The sequence below is a fragment of the Vanacampus margaritifer genome, chromosome 1, assembly GCF_051991255.1.
Source record: "Vanacampus margaritifer isolate UIUO_Vmar chromosome 1, RoL_Vmar_1.0, whole genome shotgun sequence".
In the NCBI taxonomy this organism is placed as follows: domain Eukaryota; kingdom Metazoa; phylum Chordata; class Actinopteri; order Syngnathiformes; family Syngnathidae; genus Vanacampus; species Vanacampus margaritifer.
The window spans coordinates 33650784-33677383 of record NC_135432.1 but is presented as its reverse complement, the minus strand read 5'-3'; the positions used below and the strand labels follow the sequence as shown (position 1 = coordinate 33677383).

Below are 26600 nucleotides of genomic sequence, written 5' to 3'. Positions count from 1 at the left end.
CTTGACAGTGGAAAAGGGTAGCACAGGTTGTGTTTGAGCAATAAACATAACTACATGCATTAAAGCAAAGCATTTAATAAATGTTAGCGTATGACATTCAGAATATCTGTTCATGTCAAACTACTGGGGTCTTTTCTTTTTAATTTTAAATTATGCAAGTAATTAACTGATTAGAAAAAGAGGAGGATGAGAGTGTGCACTGCAGTGGATCAAAAAATGTTGAAGACGTCCTCATAACATTAAATGTCGAAAGAATTAACACGTAACAGGTGCTCTTCAAATTTGGCGAGCCGAAATGGTGATTTAAAAAAAAGCCTTTTTAATTAAGTGATTCATCGTGATTAATCAAAATTCTAAGATGTGATTAATATGATCAAAAAATATAATCGTTTGACAGCTCTAATATATATATATATATATATATATATATATATATATATATATATATATATATATATATGTGTGTGTGTGTGTGTGTGTGCGTGTGTGTGTGTGTGTGTGTGTGTGTGTGTACTGTAGAAAAGTGTTCAATAATGTGAAAGCAGTGATCATGCACTGCATTTAGCCGCGTCCACCTCACCACTCTGCCCTTGGCGGGGTCGTAAAACCTTTCCAGAAGCTGCACGCTGGTGCTCTTCCCACAGCCGCTGCTACCCACAAAGGCCAACGTCTGGCCGGGCTTCACTGCCACATTCAAGCCATTGAGGACCTGGATGTCTGGCCGGGTCGGGTAAGTGAACTTGCAGTCAATGAACTCAATGTTCCCTTGGAAGTTATTCTGGTAGAGAAGGGTTGGGGGTGGGGCAAACAAAAGGGGTGCAAAGGTTTAGTGTTGTTTTGGGAAAAGTTCTCTTCTATACTGGCCCCCGCTATATCACATATTTGTGCATTTTGGCGTACTTGATTTTTTTTCCAAATTTTTTTTTTTTTACAGCAATACGTTCATTTCATTTTAAATGTGTTAAAGTGTGTGGGAGGGGTCGTAGCATTTACTTTTAACATTCTTTCTAAATAGGGATTGACTGTACAACCTGTCAACAAATAAGAGGTTCACTTTACCACATATTGTGTATAAATGCTAATTTAAATAAGGATGTGCATGTCTCTATTTTTATCAAACCAATGTACGTCCCAGTGTCTTAATATGTCATGCTCAAATGCATATATAAAAGATCTACTCAAAAACAAAGGTTTTGAAGTAAATTAAAAAATGACCAACGAAGGCCTCTCTTACATGAAAACTACATTCAGAAATGGCACAAACTCACTCAACTTCCTCAAACGTTTCATTTAGTATGTCTATGTTTTTAGCGGACACTGGATTTTACTGTCAACGGTTCACTGTTGGTTGTGCATAACAGTGGCTTCATAACAAAGAGTACATGCCAATATTATTATTTTTTTTTTGTATATATGTATTTCTCATTTCAATTCAGAACAAAGACTGTTTTGTGCAGATCCATCAAACAAAAGTCTAATTAAAATTATTGAAATCCATTGTGCAAAGCTGGAGAGGAGGATTTTTCATTCAAATAGGACAGTAATAGTAATTGTAATAAAATGAAGTGATAAATTAAGTTGACTTTTTTGCTTTTTGCTTTCACTAAGTCAATAAGTGATTTTTTCACACCCAGTAAAAGCAGCAAACACACATCACAAAATGTGCCAACATACCCATTTGTCTCCTTTGTCACTGTATACACTAATCTTGGGCACTCGGTCCAGCAGCTGGAAGAAGCGCGAAGCTGAAATTTTGGCCTTGGCATAGTCGGGAGTGTAGGAAGAGGCTCTTCCCAAGGCTGTGCCGCTTGTGACGATGGCAGAAATGACCCTGCACAAGATGAAACAAGTGCTCATTTTACACAAAGAAAAAAGAAAGTTCAGGGCTTTGGATAGTGAGCCTCCTGTCAGAGAACATAAAACGGCTAAGATCTCCCCCGTCTCCTCTTATCGTGGGAAATAAAAATTGATCAATTCAATAAAGCTGACGTTAGCTTTGCGGGTTTAGATGTATGTTTTTTCAGTAGTTTTTTTAGCTACTCCGCCTGCCTTAAAATCCTCTACAGCTCGCACTTTGGAAGCATCACCTTATGTCTCGTACCTGAACACCAAGCTGAAATGGAGTCCTTCTTGGCGCACCAAGTAGCCCCCGAACCGATAGGAGGCAGAGTTGGTCAAGAAGACAACACATTGGGCAAAACCGTAACAAGCCCCGTAGACGTTAGCCTTCTTCAGGGCTGCCTCGTAAGGAGCATCCAGCTGTGCGATATACGTGTCCACAAAATTCCTCTCTTTTCCAAGACCAGCGATGGTGCGAATGTTATTGAGGGCTTCGCCTGAAATCTGCAAAATGCGTAAAAGGGCTCAAAGTGTGATTTGGAGTGAAAATACCACATCCAGAGAGAAATCTAACAGGATGCTGACCTGTCCTGCAGCCTCCATTGCTTGTTTGTCTTGCTTGGCAAATCCGGTGAGCATCTTGGCCTGGAAACCGCCTGACAAAGCGATGAAGGGCAGGAAGCACAGGATGAGCAGCGTGAGCTTCCAGCTGAAGTAGAAGGACATGAGGATGGCCACTCCAATGTTGGTCATTGAGTTGACTATCATGCCGATCTGGGAGCCAGTGGCCTTGAAGAAGGAAGTATTGCAGCCTTGTGAGTCATTTCTTTTTGTATTTACTTGGGACTTGACTATGCAATCCAACCAAAAGAAATTGGAACAGAGAGGCTTTTTTTTATGCAGACTGAAAATATCTTTGGATTGGCACCAACAGATTTATATGGTAAAATCGATCAACATTTCAGCTTTTATTTCCAGGTCTTACATACATACATTTGGATCTGACAGCAGGGGGGGATAAGCCCATTTTCATCTGAACAAAAATATCGGATCATGTGACGGACTGGTATGTTTTTGTTACAGTGTCCTTTAATTTTTAGTTATTTCAATAATTGTTCAAAAGCACACTAGGTGACGTAACCTTTTGTGTTTGGTGTGAACCTTGCATTATTTAAGAGCATGTATTTTACCTTCTATAGAGAAGACAAAGAAATCCCCAAGTCAAATAAAAACGGAAAAGGCTGTGGTAAAAGCCTGGAAAGGCCCAAGCCGACAAAAGAATAACATTTTTGTGGGTCACCAGCTTGATGCAGTTATTGCAAAAATAATTAGCAAATAATTACACTAGTTTGGTGTTTTATCACAAATAATATTGCTCATTTGGGTATCATATCCAGATGGAAATACTTGGAGATAAAAGCTGCTGATCCCAATTCTTTTCAGTCTACAGCAAAAATTCCAATACTTGGCAGGAGAATATTCAACAGTCTTCACATGTGAACATTCATCCTACTTTTCATCAGCTGCCAAAAGCAACCGTGTAAAGATTCTAGTAACCTGCAGATTGTACATTAAGTCCATTGTAATACCGATAAAAGCATTTCTTTAAAGCTAAAAATTGCAGTCTCATTAAACAAGATGATTTGAACTGGCCTTAATAAATCATAGTGATGGCATCAGAGCAATCGGATTTGACACTCCATTGATCCTGCTTTTACACACCCAGTGGAATCTCTCAGGTCGTACAAAAACCTCCACTTGGCAAGCAAACGCTGCACATGTGAAGTTCTGTAAGTGCAGTACACTCACATTCAAAGCAGTAAGACCCCGGTGTCAACTGTATAGTGTGAACTTTTTACACTCAAACGTACGTACAGCTAAGGATGCTTTTTTTTATGTCTGTTTGACCCTTTGTTATTTGTATTTCCTTGATTTCCTTTCGTAAAAACTGTTTTGAAAGCTGTCAAAATACGAGGTCAAACAGTGCCCTGGATTGGATTGTGCTCAGACTTAGAGGTTCCACTGTATGCAAAACATTTAGCTTTTGCTGCTTTTGTATATAATGATAGTATGCTTGACTCTTATCTTGAAAGATTAATAGTAATACATTAGGCCGAGATGTCTCTGTCTTTGTTTGCCCATTGCCTCACCCCTTGAACTTGGGAGGCGTCGGTCGCCAGTCGTGTGGTCAGAGCTCCAGGGCTGTTTTTGTGATCATCAAACCAGCCAATCTCCTGGCCAAGCATGGCATGAAAGCCAAGGCGACGTAACCTTCGTGTGAGCAGCTCTCCAGACTTGGAGAAGGCATAACCCTGAAGATGCACACAATAATCAATTAGAGACCTCAGGTACAAGCAAATATAGAGTTTGGACTCGATTATAGCGTGTGTCTTTGGCGATTTGTGTCCTTTCATCCTTGAGAATATTTGTAAGATCAGTAATCATAACAAAGGTTGGAAGAGAGGGCCTATCTCAGAATCTGCTCAAGTTCATCCCACAGGTGTTTGGTTCCTTCGCCCGAAACCCGTCCCAGCAGGCCTTCATGGGCTTTACTCCATACTGGAGCAGAAAAGTGCCTTCTCCAAATTGCTCCCACAAATTTGGAAGCATTTGTCCAACATGCCTTTGTGAGATCAAAAATGGCATACTCCAACCCCTGACTTATTAGACTTCTGTCCCAAGACTTTTGACAATAACAAATAATAATGTTTAATCAAAAAAATATATATATATACAATATCAGGGACCTTCAACTTCAGGAGAAATCCTGGATGCTGGGTGTTAGGTTTGGTCTTTTATGACTTTTCCCAGCCTTGAAGTAGAAGGGAGGCTAAAGCAATCAACCAACTGTTACTTTACCTGCAGCATTTGAGTGAAGAAAGAGACAACGCCGACCATAACAAAGAACAGGCAGATGCTATCAATCTCCTTTCTCTGAACTGCGGGATCTGTAACTGAAAATGTCTGCACACACACAAGAAAAAAACAACTGACCACTTGCCTTTTTGCCCTCTAGAAGTTGCTCCATGATTCTAACAGTGCTGGAGCGTATAATATGTCAAATCTATGCAGTTTAAATGTAACCTCACCGCCAATATTTGACTGAAGAGAAGTGAGTAGACAGGGTTGACTCCTCCATTCACAGCTGCTCCCAAAGATCCAAAAAGCATGTAGGGCCACTCGGGCAAGTTGTACTTCAGGATCCTGGCGACTGGCGCTGGCTCCACTGGATCCTCCTCCTCCTCCTCCTCTTGAATGGCATTCTGAATATTCAGCATCACAATGTGTAGAAAGTTAACAAAGCTTATGGTTGTGGAGAAGAATTAATGCATTCACCCACATGATTAATCGGTACCTTGGATTTGTCTGCTTGAGTCACAGAGTAGGCTCTGGGGCCCAGCTCTCCGGCAATGGAAAGAGAAGATTCTGGAATCAGGTTGGAGAGCTGGGATCGGGATCTCTGGCGGATGGAGGCTCTACATGCACAAAAGGATCAAGTGTAATAAGTACATTTTAATGAACCTCCTGTGCGGTTTTGTTGTTTTTATGATGTAAGAGGCTTTCTGCTGACCTCAGTTCAGGTTGAACTGTAAATAAAAAGTTAAATACGTGTAGAGGTGCATTTGGGTTTGGTTGTCCACCCACATTGTGGCAAGCAGCAGTTTGTACAGTCAGCAGTGTGCACTCTGCCAACAACAAAGTAGTAGAGACCTTTTTTTTTAATCCACAACCAAACAAATAGACATGGATCTCTGTTCTGTTGACAGTCGCTTAACTCATAAGTCAACAGCAAATCTTAAAACAACGTAGTCAACAAGCCTGGTGAAAGCGCAACAAAAGTGAACTAAAAGTAAATAATAATCTGCACCATATTTTCTTTCATTAACAGGTTACTTTCTGGTTTGTGAATGATAATAATAATAATAATGTTGGGGTTAGGGGAACTGACAAATAATTAACAATTAATAATAATAATAATAATAATAAGTATTAATAATAATAATTAATAATAATTAATATAATACTGAGACTTTATGACTGCTATTTGCTTGTGTTCTGGGGCAGAGGCCGTTCTTCTGAAACTCACACACACACACATTGAACAAGCTAATTGTTATACAATATACAGTAAATAGTACCTCATGCTGGCCCGGTAGCTGCCGGCTCTGGACAGGCTGAGCTTCTCTGGTGCATTTTCATTTTCAGCCACTGGGAGCAATAAGGATTGTAAGTAGAAATAAAACATGTTTGTGTGAAGTCTAGAACCCACTTTGCCGAGCCTTCTCATTGAGGGCCTTGTCCCCTTGGCTCTGTAAGGTGACAAGGGTGAAGTAGACGCCTTTCCTGTCCAGTAGCTCGCTGTGCTTGCCCCTCTCGACTGCCTGGCCATGTTCAAAGCCCACAATCACGTCAGCGTTCTTTATAGTGGACAGCCGGTGGGCGATGGAGATGGTGGTCCGTCCCATACGCACCTTCAGCATCAACGATCAAATAAAAAATGCATTTAAGGGAACAAAAATAATCAGCAGTGATCAATCAAATCAATTACCAAAAACACAAGCTAAAGTTGTTCTACTTGATTGCATTATTTATCAAAATTTTGCTGGCTATGTATAGCAATTAATCATTTTCAGTATAGTATATTCCTTTTTTAATTATGCGACTTCTCCTAATCAAACTCTCCATCTTAAAAAATGTAGAATAACCATGCTTGCTCCTCACATTTATTCTCTGAGCTAAACCTAACTGCACCAAACAACACTCATGGATGTATCATTCTTATTTGTAGTAATACAGAAGTAGTAGCCGCACTCCCCTAGACAGTAGAGATTACTAGTATTGAATATCTTTGTTTTCTTGTAATGGCTGTAGACCCTTCTCGTGTGACATCATGTTTGTGCACTGTGGTCAAAGGCTTGTAAGTAAGATAAAAGAGGCAAAATACTCACCTAGTCTTTTTTGTGTTCACGTTGGTGAAAATGTGCTGTTTACAGTTGCTCTAATCGCTCAAGAAACCATTCTTTCTGATACCGGCAGTGATTGTGAACCGGGTTGGACGAAAGCATTGATTAAAAGAAGATGAGCGCTATCTATCACATCTTCACCGTGACCGGCATGACCACTTCACACCCTCAAAACATAAAAGGATATGCTCTGATCACTTAATATCAGGTAATTTTTCCTTTTTCATGTGAGGCAGGTCATAAGATCAAACTTTGATTGTAAATTTGAAGCAGTGATCTCTGCTGAGCGATGTGTTGTAAAAATGTGGTCTCTTTGTTAGCAGCTAGCGAGCTAAGCTAACTTGATAGGAGTTCATCCGGACTCAAACGCTTTAATAAAAGACGTTATACACCATAAAGTAGTCATCTATGTATTGTGACGACAGGGTTGGGGAATCTAGGTCTAGGTAAGTAAAAACCCTGCCAGAGATATAGGTGCTTCGACTTAACTGGCAGTAAACGCGCTCATAGAAGCACCTGCTAAGTAGTAGCACATGTGGCTAAAGTAGAACTGTTTCAGGGTTTGTTCTCTCTGGACCTGGATTCCCCAACCTTGTGTGTCAACCAAAAGCAACAAATCTTTGCTGTCTTTGTTGTTTAACAGCGACAGTCCCATTTTGAACCTTGTTTCCCAAGTCCCAACGGATTTTGCCAGCCTCATTCTTTTGTCGCACTTTTACACAGGTTGCGTACCAGCATCCCATTTTTAAACCAATTGTTTGGGCCATGCGTATGTCAATCACAGCTGTCATATCAATTCATACAATAAACCAATTAAAAAGGAATTTAACTATAATATTAGTTCCTATTTACTTTTACAGTCACGTTTGCGTTCTTATTCTCATCCGCAGCCACTAGCATGCATGTTTTTGTCATACCGGAACTAAAACTACTTCCTGCTTCTATGTCTAAGCATCATGGGAAATATAGTCCTAGTAGCCTAATACTGCGGTCGCTAGTCAGACCCAATGCAAGTTTTTCTGCTGGCATATTTCCAACGTTACAATGAGGCAAACAGCACAACCAGCTTCCAAAAGCTGCCTTGACCGAGCAAAGACGGTTGGATAACGGTGAGTGCAGTGATTGTTTAACACAATTGAACTGTCAACCAAGCAATAACACAACCACCTGACACCAAATTGACTTGCAATTAAATTAATTTGTTATAAATAGTTCCTGGTGTTGTATATTTCATTTTCATCAAAATTGTAGTGTCCCAGTTTTTGATTTTGAAAATCTGATCACCCTATCCTTCACCCATCTAGGAACAAAGTAATTACTAATTATATAATTCCAGGCTCAATTCCTCACAAGTCTAGGCACTCTTCTTAACAATCAAAACATTTACAATGTTGTGAAAACTTGATTAAAGAGACAATTTATCAAAGACCACTTCCACACAATGTTGGTTCTTTTACTATTGTTGTAAACTGGTGCTACATAAAGATACACAGCAAATTGAGAACAGACGTACTTTATCTAAGGCCTCTTGTACCACAGCCTCACTCTCGTTGTCCAAGGCAGAGGTGGCCATGTCAAGCAGCAGGATGCGAGGATTCCTGACCAGAGCCCGGGCGATTGCAATTCGCTGCTTCTGACCGCCACTCATCTGACCGCCACCCTCCCCCACTAGGGTGTTGAATTTCTGTGAAATCACAGCAAATACGTTTTTAACATCACACAGGTCCACCAAATATTTATTGGATCTGCACCTGTGGCAGGTCCATTATGAAGTTGTATGCGTTGGCCTCTTTGGTGGCAGTGATGATGTCGTCCATTGAGACGCCGGGTCGACCATAGCGTATATTCTCAGCGATGGTGGTGGCGAACAGCACAGGCTCCTGCTCCACGATGCCGATGAGCGAGCGCAGCCATTGGATGTTCAGCCCGCGGACGTCATGACCGTCCAGGGTCACCTGAGACACAGACAGCAGCTGGTCAAGATAAAATTGCTTGATGAAGGTGCTTAAGTACATAACGTCCCCATCCCCGCCCACAGACACACACACACACAAATACGGTAGCCTCAAATAATGAGTCTACTTCCCTCTGCAGAAGCAGGGAACATTATAAAAATGAGGTGTTCAAATCCAGTAAAAGGGGAAAAATGAGGCTATTTGGACCAATTGGCAAAATAATGAAACCATTTATCATTCTCAAAGATAGTTATTTTTAAAATGATAACAAAGGTGAAGAGAAAAGCAATCTTCAGGGCCTGCATGCATTAATGGCAACTCCAGAATGGGGTTGTGAATATACGTCTTCAAGTTGATCCTACCATGCCCTCTTTGGGGTCGTAGAAGCGCTGAATGAGCTGGACAGCTGTGCTTTTCCCGGCGCCGCTCGGTCCAACAAAGGCAGTGGTCTCACCCGACTTCACTGCGACACTGAGCCGGTCCAAGATCTGAGCAGAAGATGGCACAGTGTGCCTTCATTGCTAAATTGTAATTGCAAAGAAAGAGTCAAATACCTTCACTTCTGGCCGGGATGGGTAGTGAAAGGTCACATTGTGAAATTCAATGTCGCCTTTCACCCTATCAAGTTTATATCCTGCCTCAGATAAACAGTCAATCTCAGGCTCCTGATGAAGTAGGGGGAAAAGGGGACTTGTTAAAGCCACAATGGGTCAACTTTGATGGATGGCAATATTAGACACCAGACATTTCTTACTCTTTCAATGGTTTCAAAGATGATAGTGGCAGCTCCACGGCCTGCGGCAAATGCCTCCAGACATGGCGATGCTTGTCCCAAATTCATGGCTGCTATCAGAACACCAAAGAATACCTGGCAAGGCAAAAAGGCCCGGCAAGATATTGTAATAGTAGTAGCACTGTACAATATATTAAAAAAGGGAAAATAATGATGATTTTCATTTTTTTAAATGGTGTGCTTAAAATGTCTGAGTAAGATGAAGACTTTAAGGGAATATATTTCAGCTGCGGTTTTGCCAAGTAAAAAGCAAACCTCATCATAGTGCTGTAGCGGATATTAAAATTTAACAAGACCTTGGGGGAAATGTAATGACCCATTACAGGGATGGGCAACTTTGATGAACGCTATAGGGCCACAAATGTTTTATCCATTTCCCTCGGGGGCCAGTAATAGAGTGTTTTTTTTAATGAGCACCACAGCAAAAATATAGGTTAAAAACGTAATCATTATCACTGGGAATTCATTATAAGCATTCATGCATTACATTCATTTCCTTTACAAGCCCATAATGTTTCAATTCATGAATCGACTTGAACACACTAAAATACATTTTAAATTAGTCATGTTATTTAAATGAAGTATCATTAGTTCCAGTATAACGAGTAACGGGATAACTTATTATTTTATTGTTTTGTTATTTTGTTTCAACGATAATGTCTTTACAAGCTGTTTGCTATTATAGATCATTTAGTCTTTGTGTGTGGTAGTGTACTGGTGACTCATCTAAAAACATTAGTGGTTAATTGGTAAGGAAATCAGTTTATTTTGGTCAAATGTTCTTCATCCTTTCTTTTTTGCCTAAGCTTAACCTATATTAGCTTGAGGGTAGGGATGCACTGAAAATTTTCAATAGAAAATGGCCGCAGAGGACTGCCTCTTCAGAAGACGCTGGACAGATAGCACAAATGTCACGCTGTTACGGGGAAGTCCATTATGTCCCAGAGAGGGCCAGATGAGACAACATGCATGGGAGATTGATTATTTGGAGTTTGCTAGTGAGTCTTTAAGTACCGCGGCTTGTGTTTGGCTCACAAAATATGAGTGCTCTACAAACAAAACAAAACAAAAATTGCCATAATGCTAGTGATTTTATCCCATTATCCCATCTTTCCCCATGTACAAAACTAGCTTTGCGGATGCAGCTGGCTGGATAATGGGGCTGCAACCGCTCCTCTAAGTCACTCATCATCCACAAAATGTCCATAACCTGCATATCCTCATATGTTGGCATGGGGAGGTCTCACCTGCAGAAGTGTCCCTGGTGAGTATTCTTCTGTGTCCACCACAAGACTGGAGCCATACCAGAAAGCCAGGCCATAGCACAGGAAGATAATCAGCCACATGTATCCGGTGAAAAAGCCCATGATCAAACCCTTTCTGATGCCCCAGCGCTGTGCTGACACGAGGTTCTTGTCATACCTGGAGGGAACAAGAGCAGCACATTTGGCATCCATCCATAACGTTTCTACACAGCTTGACCTCCTTATAGGGTCATGGGTGAGCTGGAGAAATTTCCCTGCTGCGGAGTGCACCCTGGACTGTTTACCAACCAATCACAGGGCATATTAGTATATTGGCACCCTAAGGCACACCTGTGCAATAATGATGCTGTCTAATCAGCATCTTGGTATGACACACAGCAAATGCGAAATGCTTGCTAACACCGATTCAGACAGAATTCAAAATATCTACCAACACCTTTCACAAATCATTTCAAATTCAAATTATTATCCACCGGCGGGATCCCAAGGCTGTCCAGGCCAGCCATGGGACATAGTCCCTCCAGCGTGTCCTGGCTCGTCCCTGTGGACTCCCGGCGGTGGGACATGCCTGAAACAGGGAGGCGTCCAGGAGGCATTCGAACCAGATGCCCGAGCCACCTCAATTGGCTCCTCTCCACATGGAGGAGCAGCGGCCCGACTCTGAGTCCCTCCCGGATGACCAAGCTTCTCACCCTATCTCTAAGGGAGAGCCCGGACACCCTGCGGAGGAAACTCATTTCCTCCGCTTGTATCCGGGATCTTGTTCTTTCGGTCACGACCCACAGCTCGTGACCATAGGTGAGGGCAGGAACGTAGATCGACTGGTAAATCGAGAGCTTTGCCTTTCAGCTCAGCTCATGGTGGAGGAGTTTGTGTGTCACAATGGTTCTAGGAGCTATGTTGTCTGGGGCTTCATGCCGCCGGCAGGGTCACCCATGGCAAACAGGTTCTAGGTGAGGGGCCAGACAAAGCACGGCTCACCGACCCCTTATGACGAGAGCAATGAATGGACAGAGTTTTCCCTTGCCCTGACGCGGGTCACCGGGGCCCCCCTCTGGAGCCAGGCCTGGAGGTGGGGCTCGTTAACGAGCGCCTGGTGCACAGCCCTAAGAGGCAACGTGGGTCCCCCTTCCCATGGGATCACCACCGGTGGGAAGGGCCAAAAGGGGCCGGGTGCATAGTGGGTTGGGCAGCAGCCAAGGGCGGGGACCTTGGTGGTCCGATCTTTTGCTACAGAAGCTAGCTCAAATTATTATTATTATTATTATTACCATCATCATCATCATTATTATTATTATTATTATTATTATTATAGATGGGATAGAAAGATGGATTTAAATTGACCTTTTATGAACATGGAAAGGCTTGGATTATTTTTATTTCAGTTAATTAAAAAAAAAGCTTTATAAAAGCAATTATATTTTTGTTCAGTATATATATTGCATACCGTTGCACTTCTTTCTTCTCTCCGCCAAAAGCAGCCACCGTTCTGATTGAGGAGAGGACTTCATCTGCAATGGCTCCAGCTTTAGCATAGGCCTGCAGCTCCATGCCTGTCAGCTTAGCCACAAACTGGACCCAAAGTATAAGCAAAGAAGTCAAATCATATTGAGTCAAATGTTTCCCAAGAATTCACATTTCCACAAAGTGCTGATCTACTATATGTGTTCCCATTGCAGAGTGTGCCTGCAGGATGGTGATAACAGCATAAGTGCCGTAAGTGTGATCCATTAGAACTCACCAACAAATTACTTAAAGAGAAATTAAATGAAATAGTGTTTTTCAATTTCCATTTCTATTCTAACAACAAAGTTATTCTTTTCTTCCAAAAAATAAAATTCCAAATCCACACACATGTCAAAAAGTGTACTGTTAAAAAAATTGTTACATTGGCACCCATACAGCTTTTTCTCAAGGACATGCAAACCATCAAGCATATTAATTTCAAAGTGAACATCAAAGCATGAAGAAGGAAGTTAAGTCGGAGAGTCTCACCAGAGCCATAAGGCCAGCTCCTACGCCAATTAGTGGACTTGCTGCCACAATCACAAGCGTTAACTTCCATCCTTTCACAAAGCCGATGCAGAAGCCACACACAAAGGTGGTGAAACGCTGCATAAAAATGGCGACTTGGTCCGCAATGGCGTCATTGATCTTGTTGATGTCACTGTGTTGTCACAGACATGACATGATGCAGTCAGCATACGCGGGATGCCCCCATTTCATTCCAGTAGTGAGGTAATGACGCTGTGGCGATGACCAGCTAACTCACTCAGACATGCGTGTATTGAGCTCTCCCACCGAGGTGCAGTCAAACCAGCCAATCTCCATCCTCATCACTTTGCTGAAGTAGATTTTCCTTATGAGCTGGATTTGCTTGGCGGCAGCAGTCACCCATAGAGAGATCTGTCAGACATAAGACGCATAAGAGCGTAAGAAGGACAGACTTTCACATTTATGTTCACTTTCTTTCTGGGTTTGTAAACTTTGCCAATTTCCCTGTTGTTAAAGTTTCTTTTCACACATACAAAAAACAAACAAACAAAATCAAAGGAGATGAATGAAGTCTGTGTTCCCTTCTACAGCAGCGTAAACCTTCCTCTTTTTCCACCAGATGTGGCAAATCCGGGTCCAGAAAGTAAAAACCCTGCCACAGTTTGGCTTTAGCCCCTTATGTTAGCTTGCTAGCTCCCTAGCAGGTAAACTAGCACCCGGGGAGCTAGCTAGGGAGCTTGCTAGCTGCACCTGGGGCTAAAGCCAAACTGTGGCAGGGTTTTTACATTCTGGACCTGGATTTGCCACCTCTGCAGATTACACCCTAACATTCACGCCCATCAAATTGACAATAGAGTCCCTAGAGTTTAATAAAATTAATAAAATTGTGCAGGTGTGAAGGTGCACAGAAATAAGGTTACTAACCTGAAAGTATCCCAAAATGAAGACGGCCGCTCCAATTCCAACGTAATAGAAGGCAAATTTGGTCATTTCATATTCAATGTCAAGTATCCTGAAAATCAGCATGCAGTTATGAGATATATTGTGCAAAAAATATTTGACAACCTTGTGTTTCCCGCCACCAACGTACCCGCATGACCTGCCCCTCAACGGCACGAAGGTTCCCCACTCGGAATAGTTGACAGAGCTCCAGTATGACTGGTTCAAGCCTACGAATGTGTCAGTGTAGTTCTTCTTCCACTGGATGGTGTTGTTCACACACTCCTTGCGCTCGTCACTCAGCTCATTCAGCTCAATGTCGTACTCGATGAACGTGTCGGTAAGCAGGCCGAACACGAGCAGCATAAGAGGCTGGGCCGAGCCGTGCAGCACGGCGCATAGGCTCCCCACCACCATCATCAGCACGTCCTTGCATGTGGCAAAACGGAACTGGACATATGCATAAAAGAGGTTGTTTGCATTTGAGAGTAGCTGCATAGCGAAAATATGAATGCCAATGTGCGTCTTTTACCAGCTGAAAGAAGCCAACTCTAATTGCAGGTTGCTCCTTGCTTCCCTGTCCTCTGTTTGGAAGGAAATACTTGCACGTTATTTATTATTATTGAGACGAAATCTCAGGGCCTTATTTAAACCGCTCTACTCACTTTTCCTCCCTCTCCTTGGAAGTTGACATGGTCCTGCATGGAATCAAAACATGCAAGCAAACAATTTGATCAACAACATCGAATGAATACTTTACCAGTTCTATTCAGTCTAAACTAAGTTATTTAAAACTAGGGCTGTCAAAATGTGTGCGTTCATTTTGAGTTAATTTAAAATTCCTTAAATGCCACACAAAAAAAACCTAATGCACAATTAATGACTGTACCTTACTTGGAAAGCGTGTGCTGGGGGAATTCCAGTCGCAACGCAGCAAACACGTTTAAATTTAGCAATAATAAATTTAATAATAATGCATATATTTGTGGAGACTGGGGTCAAGTTGTATTTTACAAATTTAAAAATCTGCAGAATGTCTCACGTTACTTCACGTTAAAGATTAGATAGCTCTTAACATAAGAAAAATGTACTGAGCTGTCACCAATGTCTTACATATGCAATTGTGCCATCTAGTGGCAGAAAAATGACCTCTGCACAAATCAATATCACACTTGTTATTTACAGTACAGTAAGTACATCTTTTTAATTTTAGCTAAATTTCATGAATTATTATGAAATTGCTGTATCACTGACTAAAAAGATGCAGCCATATTTCTTAGTTTAACATTTTCTTTCTTTCCATTGTTATGTCAACAAGAGTATGAAAAAATAGGGTGAAAAAATAGGGTAAAAAAATATTTAATTGTACTTTTTTTTTTACATTTCAACAGATGTAAAATTTGCAATTATTTATGAGTTAACTATTGAAGTCATGCAATTAATTACGATAAAAAATTGGAATCGCCTGACCCCCCTCAAACATATTGGTGCATTTTAGATAATACATTCACATTGCACAGAGCATTATGCACTACCAAGTCACCAAGAGATATTAATTGAACAATGTGTTCAGTCTTTCGATTGCAATTGGCAGTAATGTTAATGTACCACAGCAATGCATAATATTATATGGTCTATTTTCAGCTAAATGAGGGGAAAAATATTGGAAACTCGACACACCATCAAATTATTTTGTCCATAATGTTGTGGCTTGTGAATGCATGTTTACATAAAATTTTATTTAGAGCAGCAGCAAAACGTATTAACATAGTGGTCCATACTAAAAAAAAAAAAAAAACATAAAATCAAATATAATACTTACATGTATGATCCAGCTGGTTCTGCAAAACATAAAAAATGCATTACAATTTGATTGATATTGAAGTAAAACCCTCTTTGATGACTGGATTTGATTTACCTTCATCCGTAATGTCATAGCTGTGATTCTCCTGCCCAAGCTTTTTAATACTTTGCAATTTCACTGATCCGGATGGCATAGCGGCTCATCTTGATAAAGCAAAGTAAAAGTAAAATGCATTGAGAATCGCAAAAAACTGTGAAATAATCATCGTCACCCTCTTGAAATAATGGCCTAAGTCATATTTTGACAACAAAAAAAAAGCCTTAAATATTTGCTCCGGATGCTGACCACCTGTGCTAAAATTGTCTACATCCATAGCTGAACAGATCATTGAAATTAAGTTGTGAATAAACATAATAAAATCAATGTTTGGTTCAGTTTTTAGTGTTTTCAGAAAAAAAAACTGAAATTCTGACTTAGGCCATTATTTTAGAAAATATGTGACTCTAAAGTGCAGAACAAGAAGAGACATTTACCGACAGGTGTCCTTTCACAAGCAAATGTTTCTTGTCCTTTTTAGAACTTATCATGGGTCCCCAGTACAGCAGTCAGGTCAAATGATCCTTCAGTAACTCTTTAGCGCTCAAGTCCGTTATGGTGACATGCAGCCTATACGTCCCCCCAAGACTATAGAGCCAGTTGTGGCCGCATGCCACTTGTATATAGGAGGAGGACACGCTGTGTACCTTGGAAGGTATTCACGTGCTGTTATTGAGGAGGGTTGGGCTTCGTTGGTACTCGGGGGGTCATGGTGTTTTCTTTGAGGGTAAGTGTCCGGTCGGTTTGTGTCCCGTTGCTGTAAAGGTCAATGACCGCACGGGTGAACACTCCACCTGCGGAGGCTTGTCATTACTGGATTTGTCGGGCGCATAAGTGAATACGATACAATATAACCTTTTTGAAAATATATTATTTCATTCTTGTAGACAGAGTAAATGATTTATAAATCTGATGTAGGGCCAAAACTGTGCAAACGCTCAGTCAAATGCTTTGTTTACTGAGGGCAAATAAATCAATACTATAACTTGTAAACTGTATGGAGGATTATTACTATCCTACTGAGATTGAGGATAATGCCAGTACTGTTTGTAAGAGCCCATAAGCACGAGGGCAGGGGCTCAAAAGAACGGTATTTGGACAAAGTGACATCACTACGGAGCCAAATTTCTTCCTGCAGATGCTTTGCCAGGCTTTCACTTGCTGTTTGTTTGCTGGCCTTCACTCTTCAGTAATACAGCAAGTGGAAAGGAATGAGTAAGACAACAAGCCAGTCACTCGGCCATAAAGAGTAAACTACTAAATTGAATTTGCTCTGTGACCATGCTAGTAATTATAACACTCACACAGTTCAAATCATCTTTCCCGTCTGAAATGAGTGGAAATGCTTCATGCCCCATAAAACATCAACAAATGATTTTGTAAGCTGTGTTTGTCATCTCATCGTTCCTTCTAGCGCCGCACCTGTGGCGCATTGGTAATCAGTGGACTACAGAAGGGTGTTGGCAACTGCACCATTTTGTTGAATTATTCTACCTTGTTCACTGCGTTCTGCCAAGTGTTGGAAGTTCTAGATTTCATAGTTACGATTCAGTTTCTTCGTCAAGGTGTTTTGCCTCGTGTGTAAGTATTACTTTCACGTTGCTTTGTTTTTCATCCTCGTGTTTGGTATCCTTGCGTTTTTATAGCAAGTGATTTGTGTTATTTTTCTTCCTTGCCTTTTTGCAAGCGTTTTGTGTTCCTTCTGTTTTATCCTGACGTTTTATTGTCAGCGGCTTTTGTTGTACTTTTTTTTTTTATTATTATTATTATTATTTTTTTTAATTTAAATCCTAATTCATTTTTTGGGTAATAAATCTCCTTGTAAGTCCTCATTTGTGTGTCTGCATTTTCGGGATCCTTTCATCCTGTACTCCCCGGAGCCTGACGGTTTGTTTGTTTGTTTTTTAAATAATAAAAATAGCACTGTACTCTATTTTACTTTATTAAAACATACAGTAATGCAACAAATAAAATTTAAAGAATTACAATTTATGCATCATGCATTTATTTAATGGTATTCTGTTCTGTCTCATGTGCATGTCTTGGCCAACCAATACTACACAAAGATTTTATGATAAAACAAGATGGTCACATGCCACAGTAATGTTTTTTTGTTTTTGGAGTATTTGTTGCTGTTTGTGTTTAAATATAACTTGTTTAAAGGTTATGACTACCGCAATATCAATGCTCAGCCATACAAATCAATGGGCACTTCGGACCCCTGGTAGCCCGCCCATAGGAATGCATGTGGGATTCGAACACCTGGTAGCCCGGGCATTGAAATGAATGGGGAATTCAAACGACGTAAAAACTTTTATGCGACATTTGGGCGCCCCCAAATGACGGACCAGCAAAAAATATGTAAAATGCCCACCCCCTGACGTGATGTGGTATGCTTCGTGAGCTGTTTTTGGCTGTTCTGTACTTGAATGTTTCCAGTTTATTGATCTCCTTGGACTTCACATTGCTTGTTCTACTAAAACAGTTGCCAGATGTTAATTGAATGCCAGATATCAACTCCAGACTTTTATCTGCTTCCCCTTAAAGTGGATGGATCCATCTGGCCAATTAGCCTCTTGCGTGTCAATAAAATGGTAGTACTCACTGAATGGTAAAAGCCACATTCTAGAGCAGGGATAGGGAACCCTGGACCCCGAGAGCCGCTCCTCAAAAACAGCTGATTCAACTGATCAGCTAATCAGCGAGCTCTGTAGAAGCCTGATAACGATCTTGCTCATCAATCAGGTGTGTTGATGGAGGGAGACATGGAAAACAGGCAGGACAGAGACTCTCAAGGACCAGGATTTCCTGCCACTGTTCTAAAGAAACCTTTCTGTTTTTGAAACAAATTTAACCTAGTCAAAATACATTGAAGTGATGTCTAATGTGCAAAATCAGTCAGTACTGATGGGTTTAATAAAAATAAGATTTTGGATATCACATGAGGGGACAGAAGTGATCATCTCAATGATCCCCTAGAAAATATTTTTCAATTTACAGAATTGAAGTGATTGGGCTCCTAATCCCTGGCGGCGCCCTTTCATTTGACCTTCTACTTTCATTAGCTACTGCAAAAATAATGTTTGGTCATTCTGTTTCTACCGGGCAACACACACCTCCACATCTGAATAACTTAACTGGAAGCACATTTTATGTATTCTAGTCCATATTTCTAGCAATGGCCTTTTCATAGAAGTGACTGCATTCGTTTTCCTCGTCAAACGACTGACTGCAGAAGAGGAATGCTCTGGAGGTCACTCACTTCATATAGTCCTGCTGCCCTCACTGATGTCGGTAAAGTACTTAAACGGCCACCGTTGTGAACTGGAATCGACATGTATCTTATAAAAGCAAACAGTTTAACTTCCCATGTTTTACAAGACTGTTGGAGAGTCAGTGAAAATTGTATATGATGTAAAGCACAATGATGAACACGTAGATTCCTCCCGTTTCTGTAAATCATACTTTATATTAGTAAAGGACGCCGGGCTCTTCGAGATTTAATGAAGGCACCACAGGCCAAACTACAGTAAAAGGCAAATATTTAAAGTACAATGCTGCCACCTCGTGGTAAAAATGGAAACATCCTCCAGGTGCCCAGAAATATTCATTTGGTCGTATACATATCCGTAGCTAAATGCTATTTGGACTTTTACAAGGCAGACTAAGGGTGTGTAAGAAATGAAAATGAGACCATGGGGTATCATTTGTAAACTTGACAATATTTGCCTACTCCCCCTTGCAAACTGCACTTGTAATGTGTCAGACTGTGAGCACACCAGAGGTAGGTAGAGTATCAAAAAATTGTACAGGTTTCTCAAGCACGAGTAGTGTTAATTTAAAAATATTACTCAAGTAAAAGAAAAAGTTTTCATGGAAAAAATACTCAAGTACTGAGTATTCTTTTCCGTGAAAACTTTGAAAGAAACAAAACCTGGCAAACATATTTACTCACTTGTCACATTCATCATCGGAAGGACAATTAAAGCATTTGTACACTGAGTTGCCAAAGATGCATTTTTCATTTTCCCATTCTTCGCATAGGTATGTGACACCAAACCTCATAATGACTGAGACATGTTGCCCCAAACTACCATGTTGGCTAATACTTGCTCTACAGGGTGTGCAAAACGTCTGGGTACATGGTAAAAATAAAAACATACTTTTTAAAACAATTGTATTCAATTGCAATGTTGATCAATAATATTTTCAACATGATTTCCATCATTTTAAATGCATAATTTGATGTGCTTTGCAAAATTCTGGTATACTCGATGAAGATTACACATTAACGTGAGAGAACGCATTTCCAGTCAATGTGCTACAATCAACGGCGATGCTGAATTTTGCAAAACGCATCAAATTTTGCATTGAAAATAATGCCAATCATGATATCTTTTTTTATTCTTTCTTTCTTTATGTTTTTAGTATCAATAAAGTATAATTACTCTAAATGAAAAATAATGAGAGCATTTATTTAAAATACATTGAGTATATTGTTTGAATTGCATAATAATCAGGTTACCTATACACGATAAATATACTGCTATGTGAAAAACACTTATGTCCATTTTTTTTCTTCCATTTTTTTACATTCTTATGTTTTTCAATTCAAATAAATAGGCTTTATTAGACTAATGAATGTGTATCATATACGTGTTATTTGGTAGATTAAAATTATCTTTAAAAAAAAAAAAAAGTAAATGAGAATTGGTTATGTAAAAATCATTTTTTACATAAATCTTAAATAAGGCTTGAAATATTTCTGTGCGTGACATGAACCAAGATTTTATGGACACCCTGTAGTTTAAAGATACCAAAACAGAGCAATGACTGAGGCATGACATGATGCCTGAATCTCTCCTCTGAGTTCACACGATTTGCTGCTAGAATTTGTCTACGTCTACGTCTCCTGTTTCAAAATATAGAAAGAATATTTTACTTTGGGTTGTGCAAAATAGTTAACTGTCACTCATCTCAGCTCACAATGTTCTATTCTCTTTTCAGACAGGACACAACCCCTGACCAGTAATCTGAAGAAAACTAATATTCCCTCTTTTTAGTTGCGCAGTGTGGTGGAGAAGAAAATTGCATTGCAACAATTTACCCGCAATACAACAAGCCTCGGTCCTCCCCTATGAGGTAAGTCTCTTTTTTTTTTTTGCATGAATGTAACTGTATTTTCTTTTCAAACTGGAATTATTTAGTCATTTTGCATTCATTTATCTCATTAAATAATTGGTGAATATGTATTGTAAATAGATACAAACTATTAGTGACAAACAAAATGCATACTTTAGAGTAACTTTTTTTATTATCATTATTTTATTAAATAATTGACAACGCCAAATGTGGCAATACATTCTTTATTATTCATTATTCATTTTATTGTTGACAATCTTATTTTACATATATTATCTAATTTGAGTTTTTATTGGTACTCATTCATGTCATTACACAGTAAGATTGGCTAATAGGTTGAATTTATATAATTAAATACAAAATATTTTTAAAATAAACTACTTCATATACATTTAACGATTTCTCATTTAATTGAAAATATTTGGAAACTTTATCTGAATTTAATAATTATAATAAAAGGAGAATGATTTCTTATTTGTTTGTAATGTATTCAAATAATCCAATTTACATACAGGTCTGGTCTTTGAGTGCAAAAGTTTTCCCACCCTTTGTCAAGCTCATGTTGAAATTTAGCTTTTGCTTGTGATGACTAAATTTATATGACTTGATGCAACCAATGTGAAGACCAGAGAGTTGTCTATATGGGTGGAAAAACAAGCAATTGCAAAATAATATATAAAAAAAAAATCTATCTGAGCTATTACAAAAACATTAATTTACAACCACTGTGATGGCCCTGAAGAAAAAGAGAGCACTAAATTACTCAATAACAGACACGGAGCACGTACAGTAGATCAAGGAAGAGTGTAACCATTGATGACAGAAACATTTTGCGAGCTAAGGAAACTGTGGACAACTGACATCGGCAACAAAGAGTTTCGGGTCATGGAGATGAACAAGATGTACAGAGAGAATTTGGTTGGAATTTGCAAATCATTTACTGATACAAGCCTCAAAAGTTCTGAGACAATGTTTTATGAACTGATGAGACAAAGATTAAATATTAATTGATGGAAAAGATCAAGCTGTGTGAAAGAAACAGTTGAGTTTGCAGGGTTTGTTGCAGATTGGGTTTATTTATCGTCATAGATATAAGACATGATGACAGCAGAAACATGATCACAAAAGTCAACATACAGAAACATTTTGTCTGCTAATTTAAAGAAAGCTCCAATAAAAGTGTTTTGGAAATGCTTTATCAAACAACAAGAAAATGACCCAAAACAAATTCCTGTGTTAAGGGGCAAGATGTGGAAGGTTTGAGACAGGCCATGTCAATCTGTAGACTCCCCAATGAAGACAGAGGAAAAGACAACACTAAGTTTGACTAACTTCATTTACTTTCTAATTCAAGTCTTTCTGTGCCACTATTTTTGCTCACCTTAAACTTTAGTGAATCCCGCTAACCAGGGCCGTTTCTAGCTTCATGGGGGCCTTAGGCAAGATGCTGTTTGGGGGCCCCTAGTTTGTCAAACTACAATCAAGCGATTCCTAACCCTTCAGATGGTCTCCTAAGATACCACAATTCATTAGACTTTAAGAGCAAAACAGACTTTCACTTTTACATCAATACATAAAGCAGCTTTTGAGTGTTTAGACAAATGTTTGATTTAAATAAAACACAACAAAACAAACTCAATTTTAAAGTGCAACAAGGAAAACTAACTTCAAATATAGCGCCTAAGGTTATCAAGCAAATAGACCATAAGTGAATAATACAATTTTTTTTTATTACAGTATTATTGCAGTAATACAGAATATTAAAATTAACCTGTTTTCACATTAAAAATGATGACGTACAGTGTCTTTTTAAAGCTTGTACCCAATGACAAATGTGTCACTTTTAAGCATTTTCTACAATAATTTACATATAATAGTTGAACTTGGGGCTGACCAAGGGAAGGTTAACATCTATAAATAAATGCCAGAGACTACTGAGCTGGCTAGCAAAACAAACTTGCTAAAAATAAAATAAAATTGAGTTTCACCTCCAACTATCCATCACCAACAAATGCCAACCTTTCTCTTTTGACCGTTTTTTTCTTCAGTTTTGTTTTTCTTCCGTTTTTTCGCGCCGCTGAGATAACTTATTTTTGATGCCATAATAGTGTCTGTTTTGTTTAATGGCGTCGATGCCACGGACTTCCGGGTATTATACATCAGTGCAGTTTTCGCACCCCCACCCCTGGCGGGAGGGCGACTCAGCAATCTGAAATGCTTCGGACACTGAGACAGACACTACACACTCGCAGCCTCGCACCCGTTGACGGGAACGCGCAACCGAGGGGCACAAAGGCGGAAGCGCAAGTAGGACCCGGCCCACACGTCGCAAACTGGAAACGGAAACAAAGTTGATGGGTGAAAGTCCCGCCTCCTCCGTGGCATATAGTCCATACTCTCGCTAACGGGAAAGGTAGCTGTCAATCATTCTCACACAGTTCTCTACGTCACAAACTGTGTGACACAAAAACACCAGCCACTGCTTATCATCACAGTTTATTTTATTTATATCCTATTTTTATTTTTTAACCATAAAAGGCATGAAATAAAGACAAGACATTTTTATCGTCTTCAGGTAAGACTACACATAGAGCTTGGGGGCCCCGTGGGGGCTTGGGGGCCCTAGGCAGCCGCCTATAGCAAGAAAAGGTTATGCTGCTATCAATACCTGGAAATCAAAGCAGAATTGTTTTCCTGTCTCTTCTTTGCCTTTTCAGTCTACATGGGAAAATTGCGGAAGCGTATTGCATTCACTTGAAAAAAAAAACACGCTTCCGTAGAAAATAAAGGAATTTGCACTGCCAACACTTTGGAGAGGAGTGTCCTCTGTACTGTGTGCGTGACAGAGGAAGTTCGCAAGTAAACAAATCCAACTGGCTGTGCCCTCCCAAGCCAGTTGTTTACAACTCGGGAAGTTTAGGAAACGGCGTGCAATGGTAGTTGCTTGTCAAGGATTCTTGGCCACACTTGTGATTCTTACTTTTAAACCAAATTATTTGTGTAATGTTACATTGTCGGAGCTTCCACCCACCACGTTTAGATAAGAATAATGTCAAGTACGAAGAGTAGAAGATCCTGTCCCCTATTGCAGTGTGATTATTTTGACAGCTAGGGGCACCATTCTGCAAGTCAGAGAGAGGGAAAAAAAAGGGTGTGTTTCAAAAGTTAAAAGATTATACATTAATAGGCCAGAGGACAACTCCACACTCAAGCCCCTCGCACTGCTCAGGGCCACCTTCTGCCGACGGGTAAGATACTGTGCTTGTCTTTCTGCTTCTTGTCCACATTTTAAGGAAGGATTCTTTGCTAGATGATGAGAAAACTGCACAGACAAAATTGTTGTTTTACAGCAGTGAACAGCGGATGCCTACTTTAGTATCCAAACCATGTCTTCATTGAACTAATACTAGTTGCACTATGAAGTGACTTTGTAAGTGGCATCATAAATGAAGCTTTAGTAGATGCTCGTGAAAGCCCATGCTAATCCGTTTACCTTCTCTAAACTCAAACATAAATTCATGCAACGGTGTACAAAGTGACAAAGTCAAAATTGGATGCTGTTTAGGATTATGTGCACGCACAGGGGGTAAAGGTTACATTCTACCACACGTTGATCCTAATACATTGCACAATGTTGCCTCACACTGCTATTCCCTGACAAGGAACTCTGTCAGCTTCCCACAGACATGTATTTGTACCTCCTGGGACTCGTAGTGTTCTACTACCTGTACCGCTGGCTCAGAGAGATACCCAGGGTACCTGACAAGGGCGACAAGTATGTGTACATCACCGGCTGCGACACGGGCTTTGGAAACCTCCTGGCCCGTCATCTGGACAAGCTGGGCTTCCGAGTCGTCGCCGCCTGCTACACGGAGAAGGGCGAAGAAGAGCTGAGGAAATCGTGCTCCAGAAACTTGATCCCAACACACCTCGACGTTCGGTCGAATCAAAGTGTTGCCAAGGTTGCAGCTATGATCAAGGACAAAGTGGGGCGGCGGGGTGAGTGTGCAGTGCAAATATGTTGTGATGACTCTTGTTTTTACTTTTACTGCTTACTAGGGGTGGGAACCTTTGAATGTCTCGCGATTCGATTCCGATTTTTAGGCCTGCGATTCGATTCAGAATCAATTTTCGATTAAGAACCATTTTTGGTTTTAAAATGATTTGATTGACAATGATTTATGCTTCAATCTATAGATGTGCAAGGAATTGTAATGATCTGCTCCAGTCTGACTCGCTAATGCTAATTAGCGCGCTCCTCGCGGCACTTTTATCACTCAAAAGAACGCCTCCACACTGCAAAATAACTTTTATTAGAATAACTTGATCGTGACTTTTTCCTTCTACTCTCTAATCTGGCTACAATTTAACAGTGTAATAGACCGCGTGGAACCGCACTGCCCCTAAGTGGCCAAATCGGGTACAACATGAACAGCCCTCCAAATAAAGGCACACAAAAGGCAAGACAGTATAAAATAATTTGAATAAAATCGATTTTGGGACATTTAAAATAGATTCTGAATCGATATGAGAATCGATTATTATTTTTTTTGAAAACATCTGCATTTTTTCCTCTTTTTTGGAGGGGTCAAAATTGGCTAGTCATGCCTGTTAAATGTGTTCTATGACAGAGGTTCTCAAACTCCGCCTGAGGTTGCTTGCGGCTCTGCAAAATAGTATTGAATAAATTAATATTGTATCGTTAAATACATGCGTACCTACACACATTGAATCAAGACTGAATTCCTCTTGTGGTCCTGTCACTCAGGCCTGTGGGCCGTAGTGAACAACGCAGGCGTGGCAGTCCCCTCGGCCCCATGCGACTGGTTGACCATCGATGACTACAAGTCCATGCTGGATGTGAATCTAAACGGGGTGATTGCTGTGACACTGAGTGTCCTGCCGCTCATCAAGAAGGCCAGGGGCAGGGTGGTCAATGTGGCGAGTGTGTTTGGGAGGATTAGTCCCACTGGAGGCCCATACTGCGTGTCCAAGTACGGCGTGGAAGCTTTCAACGACAGCCTCAGGTATTGGTCAACATTTTTGAGAGTTTGGAAACAGTTTGGCATTGACAATAAATGGCTTTTCCCACTTTAGGCTAAATATGACACCCTTTGGTGTCAAAGTCCTGTGTATTGAGCCGGGTTTCTTCAAAACAAACGTGACTGATACTGCAATACTGAGTAAGAGTGTGAAAGGGGTGTGGGACAAGATGCCTCAGGAGGTCAGAGACGACTATGGACAGGAGTACCTTCAGAAATGTAAGTGTGTCTTATTTCTTCGATTACGTGATACAATTTAAGTTATTTCATCTCTCTACTCTTCCTCCACCCCTTACAGCGTTGGCACTCTTGTCAGACAAAGTTGCGAAACTGTCAGACGCAGACCTGATGAAGGTGGTCAACTGTATGGAGCATGCGGTATCGGCCGTTCGTCCGCGAACTCGCTACTCCCCAGGATGGGACGCCAAGTTGTTCTGGCTGCCGCTGTCCTACATGCCAACCTGCGTCTCCAGCTACATTCTGAACAAAGAAGCCATTCCAATTGCCAAGTCAATGCAATAAGTACACTAGTTTGTAGCAAACATTTGTACTATTCTTTCACCACTTGATATAACAGTCACTATCCAAAATGTTATTGCGAGAAATTGTTCATTTTCATATTGAAGGCCTTATCTGAAGGCAGAATTATGTTCAGGCCAATGTGCATGTCCGTGGTGATAAGCCTGTGTGAAAGGTTGTGAAAAACAACTTTGGATTTGGGGTCAATAAACACCATTGCATGTAGAAAGGGGATTTAGCAACATCA

At 40.3% G+C, this 26600-nt stretch overlaps 2 protein-coding genes across 6 annotated transcripts in view; one reads left to right on the top strand and one right to left on the bottom strand.

Annotated features, from left to right (window-relative positions):
* The window catches only part of LOC144037982 (bile salt export pump-like), a 22844-nt gene extending 4537 nt beyond the window's left edge, over nt 1-18307 (bottom strand). The window contains exons 1-26 of one of the 2 annotated variants that reach the window (XM_077549982.1): nt 18256-18307; nt 15669-15757; nt 15573-15591; nt 14416-14448; nt 14283-14334; nt 13902-14200; nt 13736-13823; nt 13089-13222; nt 12812-12983; nt 12264-12388; nt 10799-10973; nt 9513-9626; nt 9313-9423; nt 9121-9246; nt 8555-8758; nt 8317-8487; nt 6110-6311; nt 5979-6048; nt 5195-5315; nt 4929-5102; nt 4699-4803; nt 3990-4151; nt 2425-2628; nt 2102-2343; nt 1675-1831; nt 581-778 (exon numbers count right to left, since the gene is read on the bottom strand). In XM_077549982.1, the coding sequence (XP_077406108.1) occupies nt 581-778; nt 1675-1831; nt 2102-2343; nt 2425-2628; nt 3990-4151; nt 4699-4803; nt 4929-5102; nt 5195-5315; nt 5979-6048; nt 6110-6311; nt 8317-8487; nt 8555-8758; nt 9121-9246; nt 9313-9423; nt 9513-9626; nt 10799-10973; nt 12264-12388; nt 12812-12983; nt 13089-13222; nt 13736-13823; nt 13902-14200; nt 14283-14334; nt 14416-14448; nt 15573-15591; nt 15669-15747 (3537 nt within the window). In that variant the 5' untranslated portion in view covers nt 15748-15757; nt 18256-18307. Of the gene's footprint in view, nt 1-580; nt 779-1674; nt 1832-2101; nt 2344-2424; nt 2629-3989; nt 4152-4698; nt 4804-4928; nt 5103-5194; nt 5316-5978; nt 6049-6109; nt 6312-8316; nt 8488-8554; nt 8759-9120; nt 9247-9312; nt 9424-9512; nt 9627-10798; nt 10974-12263; nt 12389-12811; nt 12984-13088; nt 13223-13735; nt 13824-13901; nt 14201-14282; nt 14335-14415; nt 14449-15572; nt 15592-15668; nt 15758-16087; nt 16330-18255 lie in introns of those variants that run through there. The other variant, XM_077549972.1, reaches the window with a different exon arrangement.
* Nucleotides 17124-26600, top strand: LOC144037997 (retinol dehydrogenase 7-like). Of its 4 annotated transcripts, none has more exons than XM_077550019.1 (6): nt 17124-17231; nt 20658-20792; nt 24467-24791; nt 25561-25819; nt 25890-26053; nt 26133-26600. In XM_077550019.1, exons 3-6 carry the CDS (start codon nt 24479-24481, stop codon nt 26354-26356), a joined length of 960 nt encoding a protein of 319 aa, XP_077406145.1. In that variant the 5' UTR covers nt 17124-17231; nt 20658-20792; nt 24467-24478; the 3' UTR covers nt 26357-26600. The 4 variants fall into 4 exon arrangements, with proteins under 4 accessions (XP_077406145.1, XP_077406155.1, XP_077406136.1 ...); XM_077550029.1 differs by having other exon boundaries at nt 17190-17231; nt 20714-20792; XM_077550010.1 differs by lacking the exons at nt 17124-17231; nt 20658-20792 and adding an exon at nt 23734-24040.